The 17001-nt window shown below is 37.4% G+C and overlaps 1 protein-coding gene across 1 annotated transcript in view; it reads left to right on the top strand.

The window, feature by feature from the left end:
• Nucleotides 1–17001, top strand: part of ARHGAP42 (Rho GTPase activating protein 42) — a 327325-nt gene that overhangs the window by 299015 nt on the left and 11309 nt on the right. The window contains 5 exon segments of the mRNA XM_017887227.1: nucleotides 7224–7383; nucleotides 8555–8699; nucleotides 10096–10476; nucleotides 10854–11010; nucleotides 13016–13078. Coding sequence (XP_017742716.1) covers nucleotides 7224–7383; nucleotides 8555–8699; nucleotides 10096–10476; nucleotides 10854–11010; nucleotides 13016–13078 — 906 coding nt within the window.

Raw genomic sequence — 17001 nt, 5'->3', positions numbered from 1 at the left:
GATGGTCTCGATCTCCTGACCTCGTGATCCGCCCGTCTCGGCCTCCCAAAGTGCTGGGATTACAGGCTTGAGCCACCGCGCCTGGCCAATAATGCAGATATTTTAAAATCTGAAAAATATCTGAAATCCAAACACTTCTGTTCTCAAGCATTTTGGATAACAGATGCTCATTCTGTAGTGCTACATAAACATATTCATAAATCTCATCTCAACTTGCAGGCTTTTAGATAATGTAAATCTTCCCCCACATATCCATTACCACCACCACTATTTAAAATAAAAAGGAAATCTACTAGGATCAACATCACTTAAAGTTCATCATTAACTATTGACCCATAGCAGCACTTCTTTTAGCTAATAAACATAGGACTTGCTATTGTTGGTCAGTATTAGTTTTGAATTGTGTGACCTCTTCATGAAATTTAACTATACAATTTATTAGACATTTTCTTGTTGGTCTTCAAACTAATTTTCTAGCAAAGGCTTTGAAAATGTCCTTTGAAAATCCACATGTGTGTCACACAAAATATGTTTGCTTAATTATCCAGAATAATAGCTTAACATAAGCCGTATCCTTAATATGACTCTGTGTGGCTTTGGCACAGGCAATAGCACAGGAGAGTATCTGGCCACTAAAGAATGCTTAAATTACTTTGCTCATCCTTCTCCACCATTCCTAGCTTCTTTCTTGAACTTTCAAAAGGTCAAACCTTGCTCACCAAATAGGAGCTGTGGAACGTACATTCAGATCACCACAAATTTACTTATAAAAACAGCAAACAGCTAATAACACTCTTGATCCCTGGCTGAAACCTTTCATGGCTGAAAAAAAATTAGGACAATCAACCTAGATTGGGATTCTGAAGACTAAAGGACTGATTCCAAATTTCCATTAATTAACTCTGAGAAACAGTATAAATCATTGAATTCTTCCTAAGAGTCCTTTTGTTTGCCATCTGTGGTGTTTTCTTTTATTCTCAACTAATTTTAAATATTTAAAATTGTTATTAAATTACAAAAAAATTTGTAGGTGGACTTATTCATTAGGAGCTATAACATTTTAGAAAATTATTATGGAATTTCTTTTAAATGTAAAGTAAGAAGTGAAAGTTGATTTCTCCTAAATTAAAATCTTTTCGTTTTACACATGGATATTTGCTAGTGTTATTACATTTGCCAATTGATGTTTTTAATTAAATAATATTCAGGTGACCAATAATCCTTACTCAGTGCAAATGTAAAACTAAACAAAACTCTTGATTCACTGTTTGGAAAGCCCACTCAGGAGCGCATGACTTTACTTCATGTATTTGAGTACTTTGTTATTAACTATATATACATATGTTTATAATTGTTATATATTCCTGTTAGATTGACCCCTTTTTTTTTGAGACGGAGTCTTGCCCTGTCACCAGGCTGGAGTGCAGTGGCATGATCTTGGCTTGCTGCAACCTCCATCTCCTGGGTTCAAGCGATTCTCCTGCCTCAGCCTCCTGAGTAGCTGGGACTAGAGACACGTGACACCATGCCCAGCTAATTTTAGTTAATTTTTGTATTTTTAGTAGAGATGGGGTTTCACCATGTTGGCCAGGATGGTCTCTATCTCTTGACCTCGTGATCCACCTGCCTCAGTGTCACAAAGTGCTGGGATTACAGGCATGAGCCACCACACCTGGCCAGATTGACCCTTTTATCATTATATTTTATCTTTATCTCTAATAGCATTTCTTTGTTTTAAAATCCATTTTGTATGATATTGGTACGGTTCTTCTGGCTTTCATTTGGTTACTGTTTGCATGATACATCTTCCGTCCTTTTACTTTCAACCTGTTTGTATTTCTGAATCTAATGTATATCTACTGTAGAAAGCATATAGTTGGATCTTATTGTTTTTTTAATTCAGTTTGATAATCTCTGACTTTTGATTGTATTGTTTAATCCATTCACATTTAATGTTATTCTTGATGTGGTTGGACCTATATCTACCATTTTTCTTTTTGTTTTCTATATGTTTCATGTTGTCTTTGCTATTCAGTTTTAATTTTACTGCTTTCTTGTCCTAATAGATTTTCTAGGGCTTATCATATACATCTTATCAGAATGTACTTTACTTAATTCATGTGAGCTATAGAAACATTATTTTTACATAGTTCTATTTCTGCTTTCTCCTTTTTGTGCTATCATTAATAAACATGTTATATCTATATATGTTATATCCCAACAATCCATTGTTATACTTATTTATATAATTTTATGCCTCTTAGAGATGAAGTTGAGGGAAGAAAAAGGAGCAAGTACATTTATAGAGTTTGATACATTTATTAACTTTCTTATTTACCATTTTTTAACCTTTTCATTTGTTCCTGTAAATTTGAATTACCATCGGGTATTATTTTGTTACTCCAGTACAGCTTTGCTTTATGCTTTTCATTTGTGCTGTTACTGTCAAATATACTACATTTTTAAATGCTATAGGCCCAACAATATAATTATTAATACATACATATTATTAAAATTGCATTTTAAAATCAAAAAAGGAAGGAGAAGAAATATGTATTTATACTCTTTTAATTACCTAATTACCTACACTGGGTTTTTGTTTTTTGTTTGTTTGCTTGTTTGTTTGTTTTTACATGTGCATTTGAATTACAATCTAAGGTCACTTGCTTTCAGCCTGAAGAATGTCCTTTAGTATTTTTTGTGATGCGGATCTGCTAGCAATAAGTTCTCTGATTTTTTGTTTTCCTAAAAATGTCTTTATTTCACTTTCCTTTTTGCAGGTTAGTTTTGCTGGATAGAAGATTCTTAGTTGGCAGACTTTTTTTTCTTTAAGCATTTTGAATATGCCATCCCTCTGCCTTCTAGCTGTTATTGTTTCTATTGAGAAATAAGCTTATTGGGGTTCTTTGTAGACCCCAGTAAGACTTTTCTCTTAATGCTTTCAGAATTTTCTTTTGTCTTTGGCTTCAGCACTTTTACTGTGATGTGTCTTGCTGTGGATATCTTTGCAGTTATTCTGCTTGGAGTTTGTTGAGCTTCTTGGACATATAGATTAATGTTTTTAATCAAATTTGGAAAATTTTCAGCCACTATATCTTTGAATATTTTTTTCTACTTCTCTCTTTCATCTGCTACTGGTCCTTCCATTGTGCATTTATGAGTGTGCTTAATGTCACAGATTTTTTTTCTGATGATCTATCTTTCTTCATTTTTTTTTCTTTCTCTCCATTCCTCAGATTGCCTAATCTCTATTGATACTTCAAGTTTACTGATTCACTCTTCTCTCAGGTCTAATTTATTGTTGAACCCCAGTAATGAACTTTTCATTTCAGCTGTTGTACTTTACAACTTCAATTGTCATTTGGTTCTTATTTTTAAAATAACCTCTCTCTCATTATTGACATTCTCTATTTGATGAAACATTGCTACCACACCTCCATACTTCATCTTTAGACATGGTTTTCTTGAGGACTTTGGATATATTTATGACTTCTTTGAAGTCTTTTTCTGTTTAAATCTGACGTTTGGGTCTGCTCACAGGCAGTTTTTATTATCTACTTTTTTCCTGGTATATCAGTCACACTTTCCTGTTTCTTTGCATTGTCATAATTTTTGGTTGAAGACATGGCATTTTAGCTACTGTTTTGTAGCAACTAATACTGATACTAATACTGATCCTTCTTGCCTTAATTGTTGTTTGCTTGTTTATTTAGTATCTTTTTTCTTTTCTTTTTTTTTTTTTTTGAGACAGAGTTTCACTCTGCCACCCAGGCTGGAGTGCAGTGGCACAATCTCTGCTCACTGCAACCTCTGCCTCCCAGGTTCAAGTGATTCTCCTGCCTCAGCCTCCCAGGTAGCTGGGATTACAGGCACTCACCACCACACCTGATTAATTTTGTATTTTTAGTAGAGATGAAGTTTCACCATGTTGGTCAGGCTGGTCTCGAACTCCTGACCCTCAGGTGATCCACCCACCTTGGCCTCCCAGAGTGCTGGGATTACAGGTTTGAGTCACCGTGCCCAGGCTAATTTAGTATGTTTAGTCAAGTATTTTAATGAAGTCTATTTCCTCCTCAGTGTGAATCTTCTTCTATTATCTCTTCAGAGAATGCAGTCTTGGACATGACCACAGTCACCCAGGGATAACAATAGTTTCAGGAGAGTTCTGTTTGTTTCCTTAGCGGGTCTGTAAAGCTGTCTGTTTCATTTGGTATCACATCCAGCTTGTTAGTTTTCACTAACTGCTAGTAGATTGCCCTGTTGTTTTTGACAACACCCTAGGGCATATCCAGTTAAATTCCAGCTCCTTGCCAGGTCACTTAAAAAAAAAGTCTTTGAGATTTGTTATGATGCTAAGAGGGCTATTTCTGTCTCTTTCCCTACTTATTTCTTATGATTTAGTGAGAGAGTCAGAGTTTTCTGTTCTTATGGACTCCACTCCCTCTGGTAAAATCTTTGACCCATTGCTCTTGGCACTGGCTGAGGGAGGTAGTCCTGAAATGAGGGAGATTTTGGCACCAATATTCTTGGCCTGCTGCACCTCAGGTAAAGCTATCCACCCTGAGTGTGTGGCTAGTTGGAGGCAAAGAATTCTCTGGGTTACAGAGGCTGAATTGTGAGTGCCTTTTCAGTTGCATTCACTGGGAATTCAGCCTCTGCAACCCACAGGTAGACGGCCTGAGACATGCTCACAGCCTGCCAAACCCATGAGATACTATATCCCTTGACTTGGGGCTGAGAAAAGAGGGAGCCCTGTCTTCTTGGCCACATTTGCCCAGAGTGGAGTTTCAGTCATATTGAGCTGGGGGTGGAAGAAAGAGGGAGCCAGTTGTACCTCAAAAGCCACAGACTCTTGGCTTTTCTTATTGAAAATTAGTAGATTTGCTTGAACAAATATTTCTTTATTCTTTAAGTTTTTTTCTAGAGACTTTAAGTGTTTTTGGGTATGGTTTTAAATAATAATTTTTATCCATTATGATTTTTTCCTCTGGGTATTGGGTCCATGGGGGCTCCTTACGTTCTACCATTTCCATAAGCAGAACTCTTAAGCGTATGATGTTGGTTTCTTTATGTGTAAACTCCTAGATTTGAAACAATACAAGTTGACAGATCTTGATATACATTTCCTCTTTTAATAAAAGAAAGGGATATGTTCCAGGAGACAGCAGTTGGGTATCAGCTCCCTACATGAGTTGAGGTAATAAGTTGTAGAACTTGCTAAAATGGTGAGTAGTGGGAGTCTGTAACAGTTGAGTAGCCCAGCAGAAAGAAAATTCAATGAAAAGAAAATCAATCGTCAAAATAATCCATCTTCTGTGCAATGTAGTCATGAACCCACCTCAAAACCAAGTTTTTGAGATTCACAAGTTTATTCCTAATGAGCTTAATATTAACTATATTCCACTTTATTTACATTATGGGAACTATGACATTTTAGCAAGAGTGCCTAAAGCTATTTTAATTTCAGGAGATAATATTATCTTGAGATCATATATGATGTATTTTATTATTTCATTTAATTCTCACAACAACCTATATAATTTACAGATAAGGAAACCGAAACCTAGAGATATTAAATAACATAAATGAGCTTACCCAACTTCCAAGAGATGGATCCAAGCTCTGAATCTAGATAGGCTTACTGCATTTACATACTATTTTCCTGAGTAGATTTTCTAACACATATTAAGCAATTAATGTATAATATTTGATTTATATTAAAAGGAAACTTGGAATGAAACTCTTCTTACTTGAACTAAATGCTTTCTTAGCTAGTGCTCTCTATGGCATAAGGAAAATGTCAGTCAGCGTGGCAGCCTTCTCTTCCTATTCTGTGACAGGAGTTGCATGGATAGTCTAAAATCCTAGATTTCCCATAAAATCTTACTTTTGGTTGTAGAATGCAGTTTGTGACGCATTGTCAGTCTGACATAAACATAATCTTGTGTTATACTAATAACCTGACTTGGAGTAAGATAGAAAAATGAGTAGTTAAACTCAAAGATAAGTCAAACGAATGAGGTATCCTCTAAAGAATGTACCTAATTTCCAGAATAAATTAGTGAACTAGTCAAAGTCATTCTTGATAGTTGCTAGGATTACTTTGCTTAGGTCAGTGATATCAGAGGTTTTCTATTTTACTGTCAAGCAAGCAATGATGCTATCGCATCTCCTTGTCTCACTGTTTGCCTAGCACAGCACCCAACACTAGGGAGGCACTCAGGGAAGTTTTGGATGGATGGATGGATGGATGGATGGATGGATGGATGGAACAGATGAAGGAGAAAGAAAAGAAACATTTATTGGCCAGTGATCTACTATCCCAGGAGCTCAAAGAACCCATTGACTTGCAGTCAAGGGACCTGAATTGAAACAGCACCTCTGTCCTGAATTTGTTGTGACCTCAAAATACCTGTTTCTTTTTTTTTTTTTTTTTTTTTTTTTTGGGGAAGAACGGAGTCTCGCTCTGTCACCCAGGCTGGAGTGCAGTGGCCAGATTCAGCTTACTGCAAGCTCCGCCTCCCGAGGTTCACGCCATTCTCTCTGCCTGCAGCCTCGAGTAGCTGGGGATACAGCGCGCCAACTCGCCCGGCTAGTTTTTTGTATTTTTAGTAGAAGACGGTGTTTCACCGGTTGCACAGGGATGGGTCTCGATCTCCTGACCTCAGTGATCCGCCGTCTCGGCCTCCCAAAATGCTTGGGCGATTACAGGCTTGAAGCCACCGCGCCGGCCAAAATAACCTGTTTTTCTTTAGGAGCTTCTGGGGTTTTAAAATTTGTACAATAGGAATGTCTGACTTACTGGGAAGATTAAATATAATAATATGTATGAAAATTCCTGGCAATAGGTTCTCAATGTTTGGTGACTCTGAGTATAATTGCCACCAGTCTACTCTTAACTGTTTGTTCCAAAAGAATTATAGTAGCATTGAAAATAACAAGCAGCTGATCATCTTTCTAGGGTGATTGTACTTGATTTAGGAAATTAGGGTTTTTTCTTCTTTAATTTGTTTTGTCTGTAATTATGTTTTATTTGAGTTAATGTTATCTGTTTACATCTTTTTAGGCCATACTCCAAATGCCAATTGGAAGTGGCTAAAAGTAGGACAATTTGCCTATAATGGCATATTTTACATTTTTTGCACCACAAATTTGATAGAAGAGACTATTTCATAATTTTGAAACATGTAACTTAAGATATTTTTGTTGCTCGTTATTTGCAGAGTATCACTACACAGCCAACAAAATCTCATGACTGTCTCAAATCTTGGTGTCATATTTGGCCCAACTCTAATGAGAGCACAGGAAGAAACTGTGGCTGCTATGATGAATATTAAATTTCAGAATATTGTGGTGGAAATTCTGATAGAGCACTATGAAAAGGTAGGCTGCATTTTCAAGTGGAAGTGTCAAGTTTTATATCTTGCTTTTATAAAGGAATTTTGCATTTGTATCATCTGTGAACTTTACAGTACAATCATTTATTCCTATAAAATGTAAAAAGCTCATAAGTTTTATATAAATTACTTCTTAATGGGGACTTCAATTTTCTTTCCTTGTTGTTGAGTTTTTAAGTGCTTCCCAAAATCCTTCAGTTAGATGGTTTTCTTTCCTTGTACATAATTGACTTCAGAAGGTTTTCTTCTTTACATTGTATGGTAAGTTTATTACTCCTATGCAGAGAACACTTTAAAATCACTTTGTGGTTGGGTCTATTTTAAGCTTCTCTTTGTATCCCTTTGAAATCAAACTCTTAATTATATAGAGGTAATGTTCTAACTAAACAAAAGAAAAAAATATAGGGAACAGTCTTGAAGTCTTCTCTATATCTAGTCCCTAAGGATTTCTTGAAAAAAGTGAGATCTTAGAATAACTATGAAAATGGGAAATTTTGAAAGCTGAATTAGTTGGAGTATTAAGCAAATTGAGCCATTTAAGGTCTAACAATTTGGAATCCTTTTATCTCTGATCTAGTCCTTGTGAGGGAATGACTAAGGCCCTCTCCTCCCCTGGGTCCCTTCCCAGCACCCACAGAAGCATGCCCTTAGTGTCTAAGGGCACAAGCTCTCTCAGAATGCAAGAGCACATGGCTGTGTCCTGTAGCTCTGCTCATACCTTTACCTGCAGCTTGCCACACTCCTTGATAGCTCAGAGCCAACAGCATGGCAGCATCTTCTCCTGAGAAGCAAGGAGCCATTCAGTGGAAGAAATGATACAGAATGAGCCTCAGTTCCTCTCAGGTTATGTGTTTTTCAGAGTATGAAGGTGGAAAGATAATATTACAATAAAAACCATCAATATGTCTTGTTCATATTTGGAAGGTTTCTTAAAGTTATTGAAAGATCTTCTAAATTTTACTTTTGGGAAATGGGAGAGAATGAAAAAGAAAACTCAGTGAAAGAAATAACACTCCAGATAAATGGAAAAGTTACAATTGCTCTAGCATACTTATTTTTTGCAGCTGATTAAGTAGTGTATAGTTCAAAGCTTATTTTATGATGAAAGTGGCAATATCACCCTTTTATTGACCATGGTCCGTTTTTCTTATATGTAGATTTTTCATACTGCTCCAGACCCAAGCATTCCTCTTCCTCAGCCTCAATCTCGATCTGGATCCCGAAGGACACGAGCAATCTGCCTCTCTACAGGGTCTAGGAAGCCCAGAGGGAGGTATACTCCATGCCTGGCCGAACCCGATAGTAAGTGCACCCGGCCTTAGGGAGATGCTTTCTTCATTCTTTAGTTCAGCTGTACTTCACTGTATTGGTAATTAGGTAGAAATAGAAGATGTTCACACTGATGTTCTTTCCCTAACACCTCCTCTTTTATCATTTGTATATTCTCTGTCAATAGTTGTACAGTTGCTTGGGTAAGCAAATTCATTATTGATACAAAAGCTGTGATTAAGTACATTGGGTGCTACTTTGTAGCAGGTTTTGTCCTGTTGTCAAAGTGGTAAAGAAGAAAGCAAGATAAAGTCTGACTGAAGCTGTCATTTTCTTCCTTCCTTTCACATTATGTTCTCAAAGCATTATCTCTTGGGTATCAGTGTCTGAAAGATAAAAGATAAAAAGCAACAATACACATTATCATTAACTTACAATTCTGAGCCAAGCCCTCAGTGATGTGAGTGTCACCTTGAGACATGGCATGCATTAAACTATGGCCGTTCTCATTTTATTTTATACTCCCCACTCCAATTTTTTGCCCACAGTCAATATTTAATAGAAAATAGTCAATGATAATTATATATTTTAAAATAACTAAAATAATGTAATTGGATTGTTTGTAACTCAAGGGATAAATGCCTGAGGAGGTGGATGCTCCATTACCGTGATGTGCTTATTTTACATTGTACAACACACCTGTATCAAAATATCCCATGTTCTCCATGAATATGCATACCAATTATGTACCCAGAAAAATTTTTAAAAAATAGTTTATTAATTTTTAATTTAGACATATGTGAATGAATGTATTATTATGCTTTATCTGATTTTTCTTATAACTTACTTTTAGGAACATTAGAAAATAAAACCAGCAAAATAGCCAGTTTCTTACATTTCTATATTCTTAGCAGGAAAGGAAAAAAGCCTTTGAAAATTGAGGTGGTGCCTTTGAATGAAAGAAGGCTGAGTACTTCGTGACTTGGAATCAATCACCTATGATCAGAAAAGTAAAAGAAAGCAGAAATATGTTTTTACTATACCCCCTTTCATTGATTCCTTGTAATATCATGAAGGAATCTTATTTCTCTTCTGAATCCTGTTTCATAAACAAATTTTGTCTGAATTCAAGTTAACCCACTTATGCTTTGAGAAGTAAAGTTATTACCTAAAGGCAGGTAGTTCATAGGTACATATATAATCTTCCTAAAATAGTATTGAAAAATACGTTCAGCAAGTTCAAATGCATATTTTAAAGTCTTTCTCCAGTACCGAGGACAGTTCTCCATACTAGGTAGGGGGCCTACCACTTAAATGGAGTCAGGTGGCCACAGAACACATGGTAAGTTGGAGAACAGAAGGGTTTTGGTGATGCTGTTATCAATAGATAGTTACAGTTGCTTTTATCTCTCTCCCTCCTACTCCTTAGGTGACTCCTATAGCAGCAGCCCAGACAGCACACCTATGGGGAGCATTGAGTCACTCTCTTCTCATTCCTCTGAACAAAATAGCACTACAAAGTCAGCTTCCTGCCAGCCCAGGGAGAAATCTGGAGGGATTCCTTGGATTGCAACCCCGTCATCTTCCAATGGACAGAAAAGCCTTGGTCTCTGGACAACTAGTCCTGAATCAAGTTCTAGAGAAGATGCTACCAAGACAGATGCAGAATCAGATTGCCAGAGTGTTGCTTCGGTCACTAGCCCAGGAGATGTTTCCCCACCCATAGACCTAGTCAAGAAAGGGCCTTATGGGCTTTCAGGACTGAAAAGAGCTTCTGCTTCTTCTCTCAGATCCATCTCTGCAGTTGAAGGTAAGGCAGAATGGAACTTGTACAAGATGTCATTGTCTCAGTGTCCCTTTGCTGGATTATTTAGCATGGTTAAGCAGGGATAAAGTTAATGGTGGAGAAACTAATGATGCTTATCTACTTTGTTCCTGTGCTTGGATTTTACAACCTAGGCACTGTGACATTTTTCCTGAATCTTTCCGTGTCTGTGAAGTGATGTCTTTGTAATTACCGTAGATTTTGATCTCCCCGAGTGATGGGTTGCTGTGCTCAAAGAACATTCTGTACCTTCCCATTTGGGCCCAGAGAAAAATGCTTCCTTTTGTTATGCACATGTACTGTGCTACTGCTATTATGTTGTCTAATAGCACCTTACCTATTTTCTTGGGCTTTCTTTTTAGGAAACAAGAGCTACAGTGGATCTATTCAAAGCTTAACTTCTGTAGGTTCCAAGGAGACACCCAAAGCTTCACCAAACCCAGACCTGCCTCCAAAAATGTGCAGGAGACTAAGACTAGACACTGCCTCAAGCAATGGCTATCAGCGTCCTGGCTCAGTGTAAGTGAGCGTTTGTATATTTGCTGTGTCTCCCAGGGATACAGAGAGGAGCTGAGCGTTTCTGAAGAACTCTTGGGAATCCCACAAGTTGAATATGTTGGGAATACTTTATCTATAGAGTGGGTACAGTCCACTTCTGTAAGACTCTTTTCTGTTCTATGAGTGATGTGGAAGTCTTTGGATGTGTACAGAATCTTACAGGGCAGCACTTCAAACACTTTCCTTTGAAGCAGAGCTATGACTTAATTCGAGGAAAAGAAAATTGATGTATAATACAGTAGTTATAAGCTTTGGAACTAAAAGTGTTCCTGTTAAAAGCTAAATATCCATCTCTCAGCTGAAGAGACTGCCACACATTGACTATAAACCAGGTCCCTGCTCTCCTCACTGTTTTAAAGCAGTGTCTTTCTCCCTTCTATCCTACACCCCCATATCTGAGTCCTCACTGATTTAAACCAGCTAGTAGAGAATGAGGAATATGAAAAGCAAAAGGGGGTACTTCTCATCAAAGGAAATGATGCAGAAGTGTAAAGGCTGATAGGAGAAGGGTACATAGACATGAATAGAAAGTGGGTGAAGAAGAACAATGGAAACTTGGCTAAACAAGTAAGCAAAATCTAGAAATAAAAAGTTTCTCTCCCTTTCATTTTGTTTTCCTGACATTTGCTGAGAATTTCCTAATGCTATCTGAGCCATTACTGGATGTCTTTACATGAGTTATCGCTTTTAAGGTCTGCAGTGTCCTTTTGAAATGGGTAGTATAAACCACATTTTAGAGATGATGGGAACTGATGCTTTCTACCATTTCCAACCTAGGGTTCTCTGACTTCAATTCTGTGCTCCTTCTATTTTACCATCTCCATTTTTAACATGATGGCATTCTTCCTGACATTTTAATTATTCATTAAAAGTCCAGTAAGACATTTTACTAAGCCTGTTTCTATAGGAACTGTGTCATAAATTCATTAGTTCATCCTTTTCTCTGACAAGAACCTTTTGGTCGCAGAGCATGTTCAATGTACGCTATCTCCTTTGGTTGGAAATCCAGTCACAGTGGTATAGGCAAATATATTTGTCAATGTGTCTACTCCCTACTGTGTGTAGTTTTACCCATTAAGGGAAAGAAATGTTAAGCCAATGTATCAGGGAAGATGAGAGAATATAAACTCCATTCTTTGTGGAGGAAAGAGAAGAGCTTCTGTTTGTGATTGTCAGGATAAAGTAGAAATTCAAATGAGGAAAGCGTGTGTTCTATATTAGGTGTAAAATGATCTTTGAGATAATCAAATGACTTGGCTCTGGGAGAAGAGTTTGTCAATTAGAGAAATAAGATAGATTTTTTTTTTAATCTAGCTTAGAAGATCAAGGAATTTTATAGAGTCTTCCAGTAAATATAGAAACCCTTTCAATTCTTTTCAGTCATGCCCGATAGTCTTGCCTGTTCAATTAGAACATACCTGCCTGCCCCACCCTTCATGATTTGAAACAAGATGGAAACCACAGGCTTGTTTATTGGCCATATTTTCAGAGTTTGCCCTTCTCACTTTACAGACGTATGTCCACATATAAAAAAATACATCAATAGTGTTATAATTAGTGTTTTCGTAGCTAAAAGAATGAACAACGGTTCTTTTGTCATGTTGATTTGATTCTTTGCATCTTCACTTGTGGCTCCACAGGAGTTAATAGCGTGCTGCTGGGAGCAGAGTAGAGAGAAAATGTTCCTTTTACTGCTCCCATGGTTTTCTGAGATAAAAAGGATGAGGACAGTGAGATCCCCAGAGGAAGTAGCTGTAGGTTTATTACAGTCTGGTACTCTGTAAGCTGGAGCTTAGATCTAAAAGTCTCATTGACATTAAAGGTTAAAACAATTAAAATTCCCTTCCAATGTTGGCAATGGTTGACAACCATTTTTTGTCTTGTTTAACTGGTAATCCTGAATTTCACTTTGAGCAGAACGAGTGTGATTGACTTCATAAAACTTGCATTTTAAATCATTTTTCAGAGTGGCAGCAAAAGCTCAACTGTTTGAAAATGTTGGTTCACCTAAGCCAGTTTCTTCTGGGCGGTAAGTTCTCAAAACCCTTAAATGCATCTAAAAAAAAAGTGGTGACATTGTTGCTTTGTATTGACATGACACTCTCTGTGACAGCTCCGCCTCTTCCGTTATGCAGGTGGTCAAATTTAAGTCCACTGGCCCTTCACAGGAAGTCATGCCTGTAAACAGCATTTTCATCTCAAATTGTGATAGTGATGTCTCATTTGCTGAAATCTTCACAGAAGAAGGGCTCTAAACACACACATTTCCTAGAAGATAAAAATTGCTATAATCCTTTGTACATCTTTGATGGCAATCATTTTAGGAACACTTTTCAAAAGCATGTTCTTGATTTTAAAAGTTATATAACTTTTCTGGAGGAATCATCATGGACATCCATGAAATATATGGTTATTCTTAAGGAACACTGAGATGTTGTAGAGTTAATTGCCCAAGGAGACTTTGTTTTTAGAGTACATAATTTCATTAGGGGTTCTCAGATTTTACACTCCGTTCCATTATTAAAAGGATATGAGTTGTTACATCTTGCTTCTACTAATGTGCTTGCTTCTAAAGTTCCCTCTTTACTCTTCTTGCTTTCAAATTTATTATTCTGATCTACAGTGGGCTTTGGTTTTTAATATGAATAATGGAATTTCATAAAGGCAGGAGCTTTTCATTATTACTATTATTATTTTATTATCAGCTGCTAGTACAGGTAGGAGACACACAATGTCTATTGTTGAAAGAGCATATAAATGAGAGAACTTGAATAACAAACCTTGATTTTTCCTTTAGATGTACCAAGACATTTTCGAGCCCCCCCATGTCTGGCTAATTGAGGCTGTGAAGTAAAGGAATCACAGATATTGTTGTATAGTTGTTGTGTAGTTCCTCTAAAAGTTGTATAGTTCCTCTAAAAGTTATTTAACCAAAGAATTTTTATCAACCTGTAAAAGTATGTGGACTTTTTCAGCAAACATTTATAAAGTACCTATACAGTACTGGGCATGGGATAGTTATTAAGGATAACAATAACCTTCAAATTCTTTTTGGTTTGTTCAAAGCCCAGTGAGGGCCCTCAGGTATTAGGTTTTTTTAACTGCATGGAGTAGAGCCACTTTGATCTCTTCCTAGAATAATGGTCAGTGCCTAGTATTTAAATAGCTGAGCCAAGAGCACGTGCACCTTAACTCTGTCAGCAACGACTTTATCTTCTTCCTTTTGACCAAGGTGTGGTGAAAACTAAGCCCCATGCATGTCACAGCAGACATCATTGCTCTGAGATTGTCTTGATTTTTAGGCCTTAGTGTAAGGGATTTAACCTCGCTACTTCTTCTGTTATGCTACACAGTTGAATTGCTCACTAGATGGAGCCCTTTCATTAGAAAGCTCTAAAAGTCAGCCTGTTAAGTAAAACTTAAGTGATCAAAATCAAAGAGGTAATCTCCCTAGACCTTTAAGAAAACAATCTATGGATGAAGTAAATCAGAAAGCCATCATATAATAAAAATACACTCAGATGTTCAACAGTCAAATCATACTTCTTCTTTTTCTTCTTCTTTTTTTGTTTTTTTGAGACAGAGTCTCACTCTGTCACCAGGCTGGAGTGCAGTGGCGTGATCTTGGCTCACTGCAACCTCTGCCTCCCAGGTTCAAGTGATTCTCCTGCCTCAGCCTCCTGAGTAGCTGAGACTACAGGTGCCCACCACCATGCCCAGCTAATTTTTGTAATTTTAGTAGAGACGGAGTTTCACCAGGTTGGCCAGGTTGTTCTTGAACTCCTGACCTCAGGTGATCCACCCGCCTCAGCCTCCCAAAGTGCTGGGATTACAGGCTTGAGCCACTGCGCCTGGCCAATTCATACTTCTTTAATATGTTTTTACATTCTGAATACTCTAAATCAACTTTTAATGGGCATCAGCATAAACTTAGAGCTCAATCAGCTCTACCTTCAGAGTCACAGCCTGTCCATTCACAGTACTTGCGATTTATGTCACAACTTTTCACTGAGATAGGCACAGGGGAACATGAATGAACTTTAGGTCAGATAGACCCTAGTTCAAATTTTTAGTTCACCACTTTCTAGTTCATGTAACCTCAGAGTTAGCAATTTTGGGGAATCGATTTTCTGTTTCCATACAATGAAGATCATAATTCTCAGCTTGCCACATTGTTGGGAATATACGCAATACTGTGTTTGAACATGACAGGTGCTCTGTAGATGGTTTCTACATTAATAACTATTATTATAATTATTGTTGAAACTGCTTGCCTAAGACAGTCAAGCCTCTGATTAATATATTAGTGGTATTTAAACACTAACTCTTAACAGTTACCTGATATTCTTTTGTACTCTTAAATAAAATTGAACAACTCATAGAAGTTGAGGGAATTTCCCTGACCCTCTACAATGCCTGTCTCATTTTTGTTTTTTCCTAAGGAGCTCAAGGTTACCCTTGAATTAGACCTTGAAAGAGATAGAAAGAGTAGAGGCAGTAGGAAGACTAGCCATATTTGGGAAAGAGACCAGTTGGGAGATTTTAGTGGATGGCCTCGAGCAACAGAAAAGTAACCCCTCTGGCATTGCCACAGGCACTGCAGGTCATTGAACACATGAGTGATCTAATCAGTGATGCACCAGAACAGATCATTTTCCAGGAGATTGTGAAGGGGAGAGAGCAGTCAACCATTTAGGATGGAACTGGTAAGATTTAAAAGGCCTGAATCAGGAAAGTAGCAAAGGGATGAAAAGCTCTAAGGAGATTTTTATGGATAGGATCAGGATTGGACTACTGTTTTGATACTAGGAGTAGGGGACAGGAAAAGAAGTTTCCAAGTCTCTGAGACAGTGTTGGAAAGAATGGTGGTTTAGCTTCTGATCTTAGCTTGTGCGTATGTAGGAGGAAGGGAAAATTTTGGCCATAGGGTTTGGGGAGGCTGTGAGGGCCAATGAGAGGCAGTTAGAAAAGTGCAGCTAGAACCAGGAGCGAGCATGGAGTTTGATGCCATTTAAGAAACTTCTACACAGCAATTACACTGTATAGGTGAAAGGGAGGGTACCTAGCAAGGGGGCTTACTAAATGAAAAAGAACAAATGGCCAAGCATTGGTCTTTTGGGAATGGTTTTATTTAAGGTTCAGAAAAAGAAGAATGGACAGGATGAGAAAGCTTGGCCAACAGTGGTAGAAGCTGCAAAAAAATGATTTAGGAGATCAGGAGAGGACACTGGTTTTAACTCCTAAGACATCATTGGAGATCAGTAAGAAAGCAAGTTCACTGGAATGGGAGGGGCCATGCTGTAAGACTTGTTAAAATGAAGATTCCAGGGTTTTGCCATAGACCTTATAAACCACAATGTCCAAGACGGAGGCCTCGGGAAGCTGCATTTTTGTCAGCCTCCCCAAGTGATTCTTATGTACGTGAAAGTTTGAGAACCTTTAGAATAGAGAAAAATGTCATAGTGCCCGGCACAGCCTTAAGCACACATTGGTTATTTACAATTGTTTTCCTTAACCTATAAAATCCCTTTAAGAGCCAAATGTCGCTAGGCGGTGTCTTACCATTATAAAGGCATATGGAAAATAGTATCCTTAAAACCTTCACCTGGGTCTCAGTTATACTCAGCAGAGATCCACTTTACAGTGGTATAATCAGGCAATCGATACAAATATGCTTTGAAGGTTGAATTGAGAATTAAAAGCATAGATTGAGAATTGAGTGTCTGGTTCATTATAAACAATCAAGTGTTTCTGTTCTCAAATTTTAAAAGACAGATATTTTGCTTAAAATTACAAAGGACAAAAAGCTCCACAAAGTTTTCTTGCCCAGTGAGTCTGAGTTTTCATAAGGCTATAAATCACTGGTTTAGAGCACAGTTACATATGTAAGACACACACAGGATGCAGAAATCACCATAACACATATAAGCAAAAAAAAAAAAAAAAAAAAAA

Source organism: Rhinopithecus bieti, unplaced genomic scaffold (genome assembly GCF_001698545.2).
Source record: "Rhinopithecus bieti isolate Rb0 unplaced genomic scaffold, ASM169854v2 scaffold_14936, whole genome shotgun sequence".
Lineage (NCBI taxonomy): Eukaryota > Metazoa > Chordata > Mammalia > Primates > Cercopithecidae > Rhinopithecus > Rhinopithecus bieti.
Note: the sequence above shows the minus strand (reverse complement) of the source record. Positions and strands in the feature narration are given on the sequence as shown.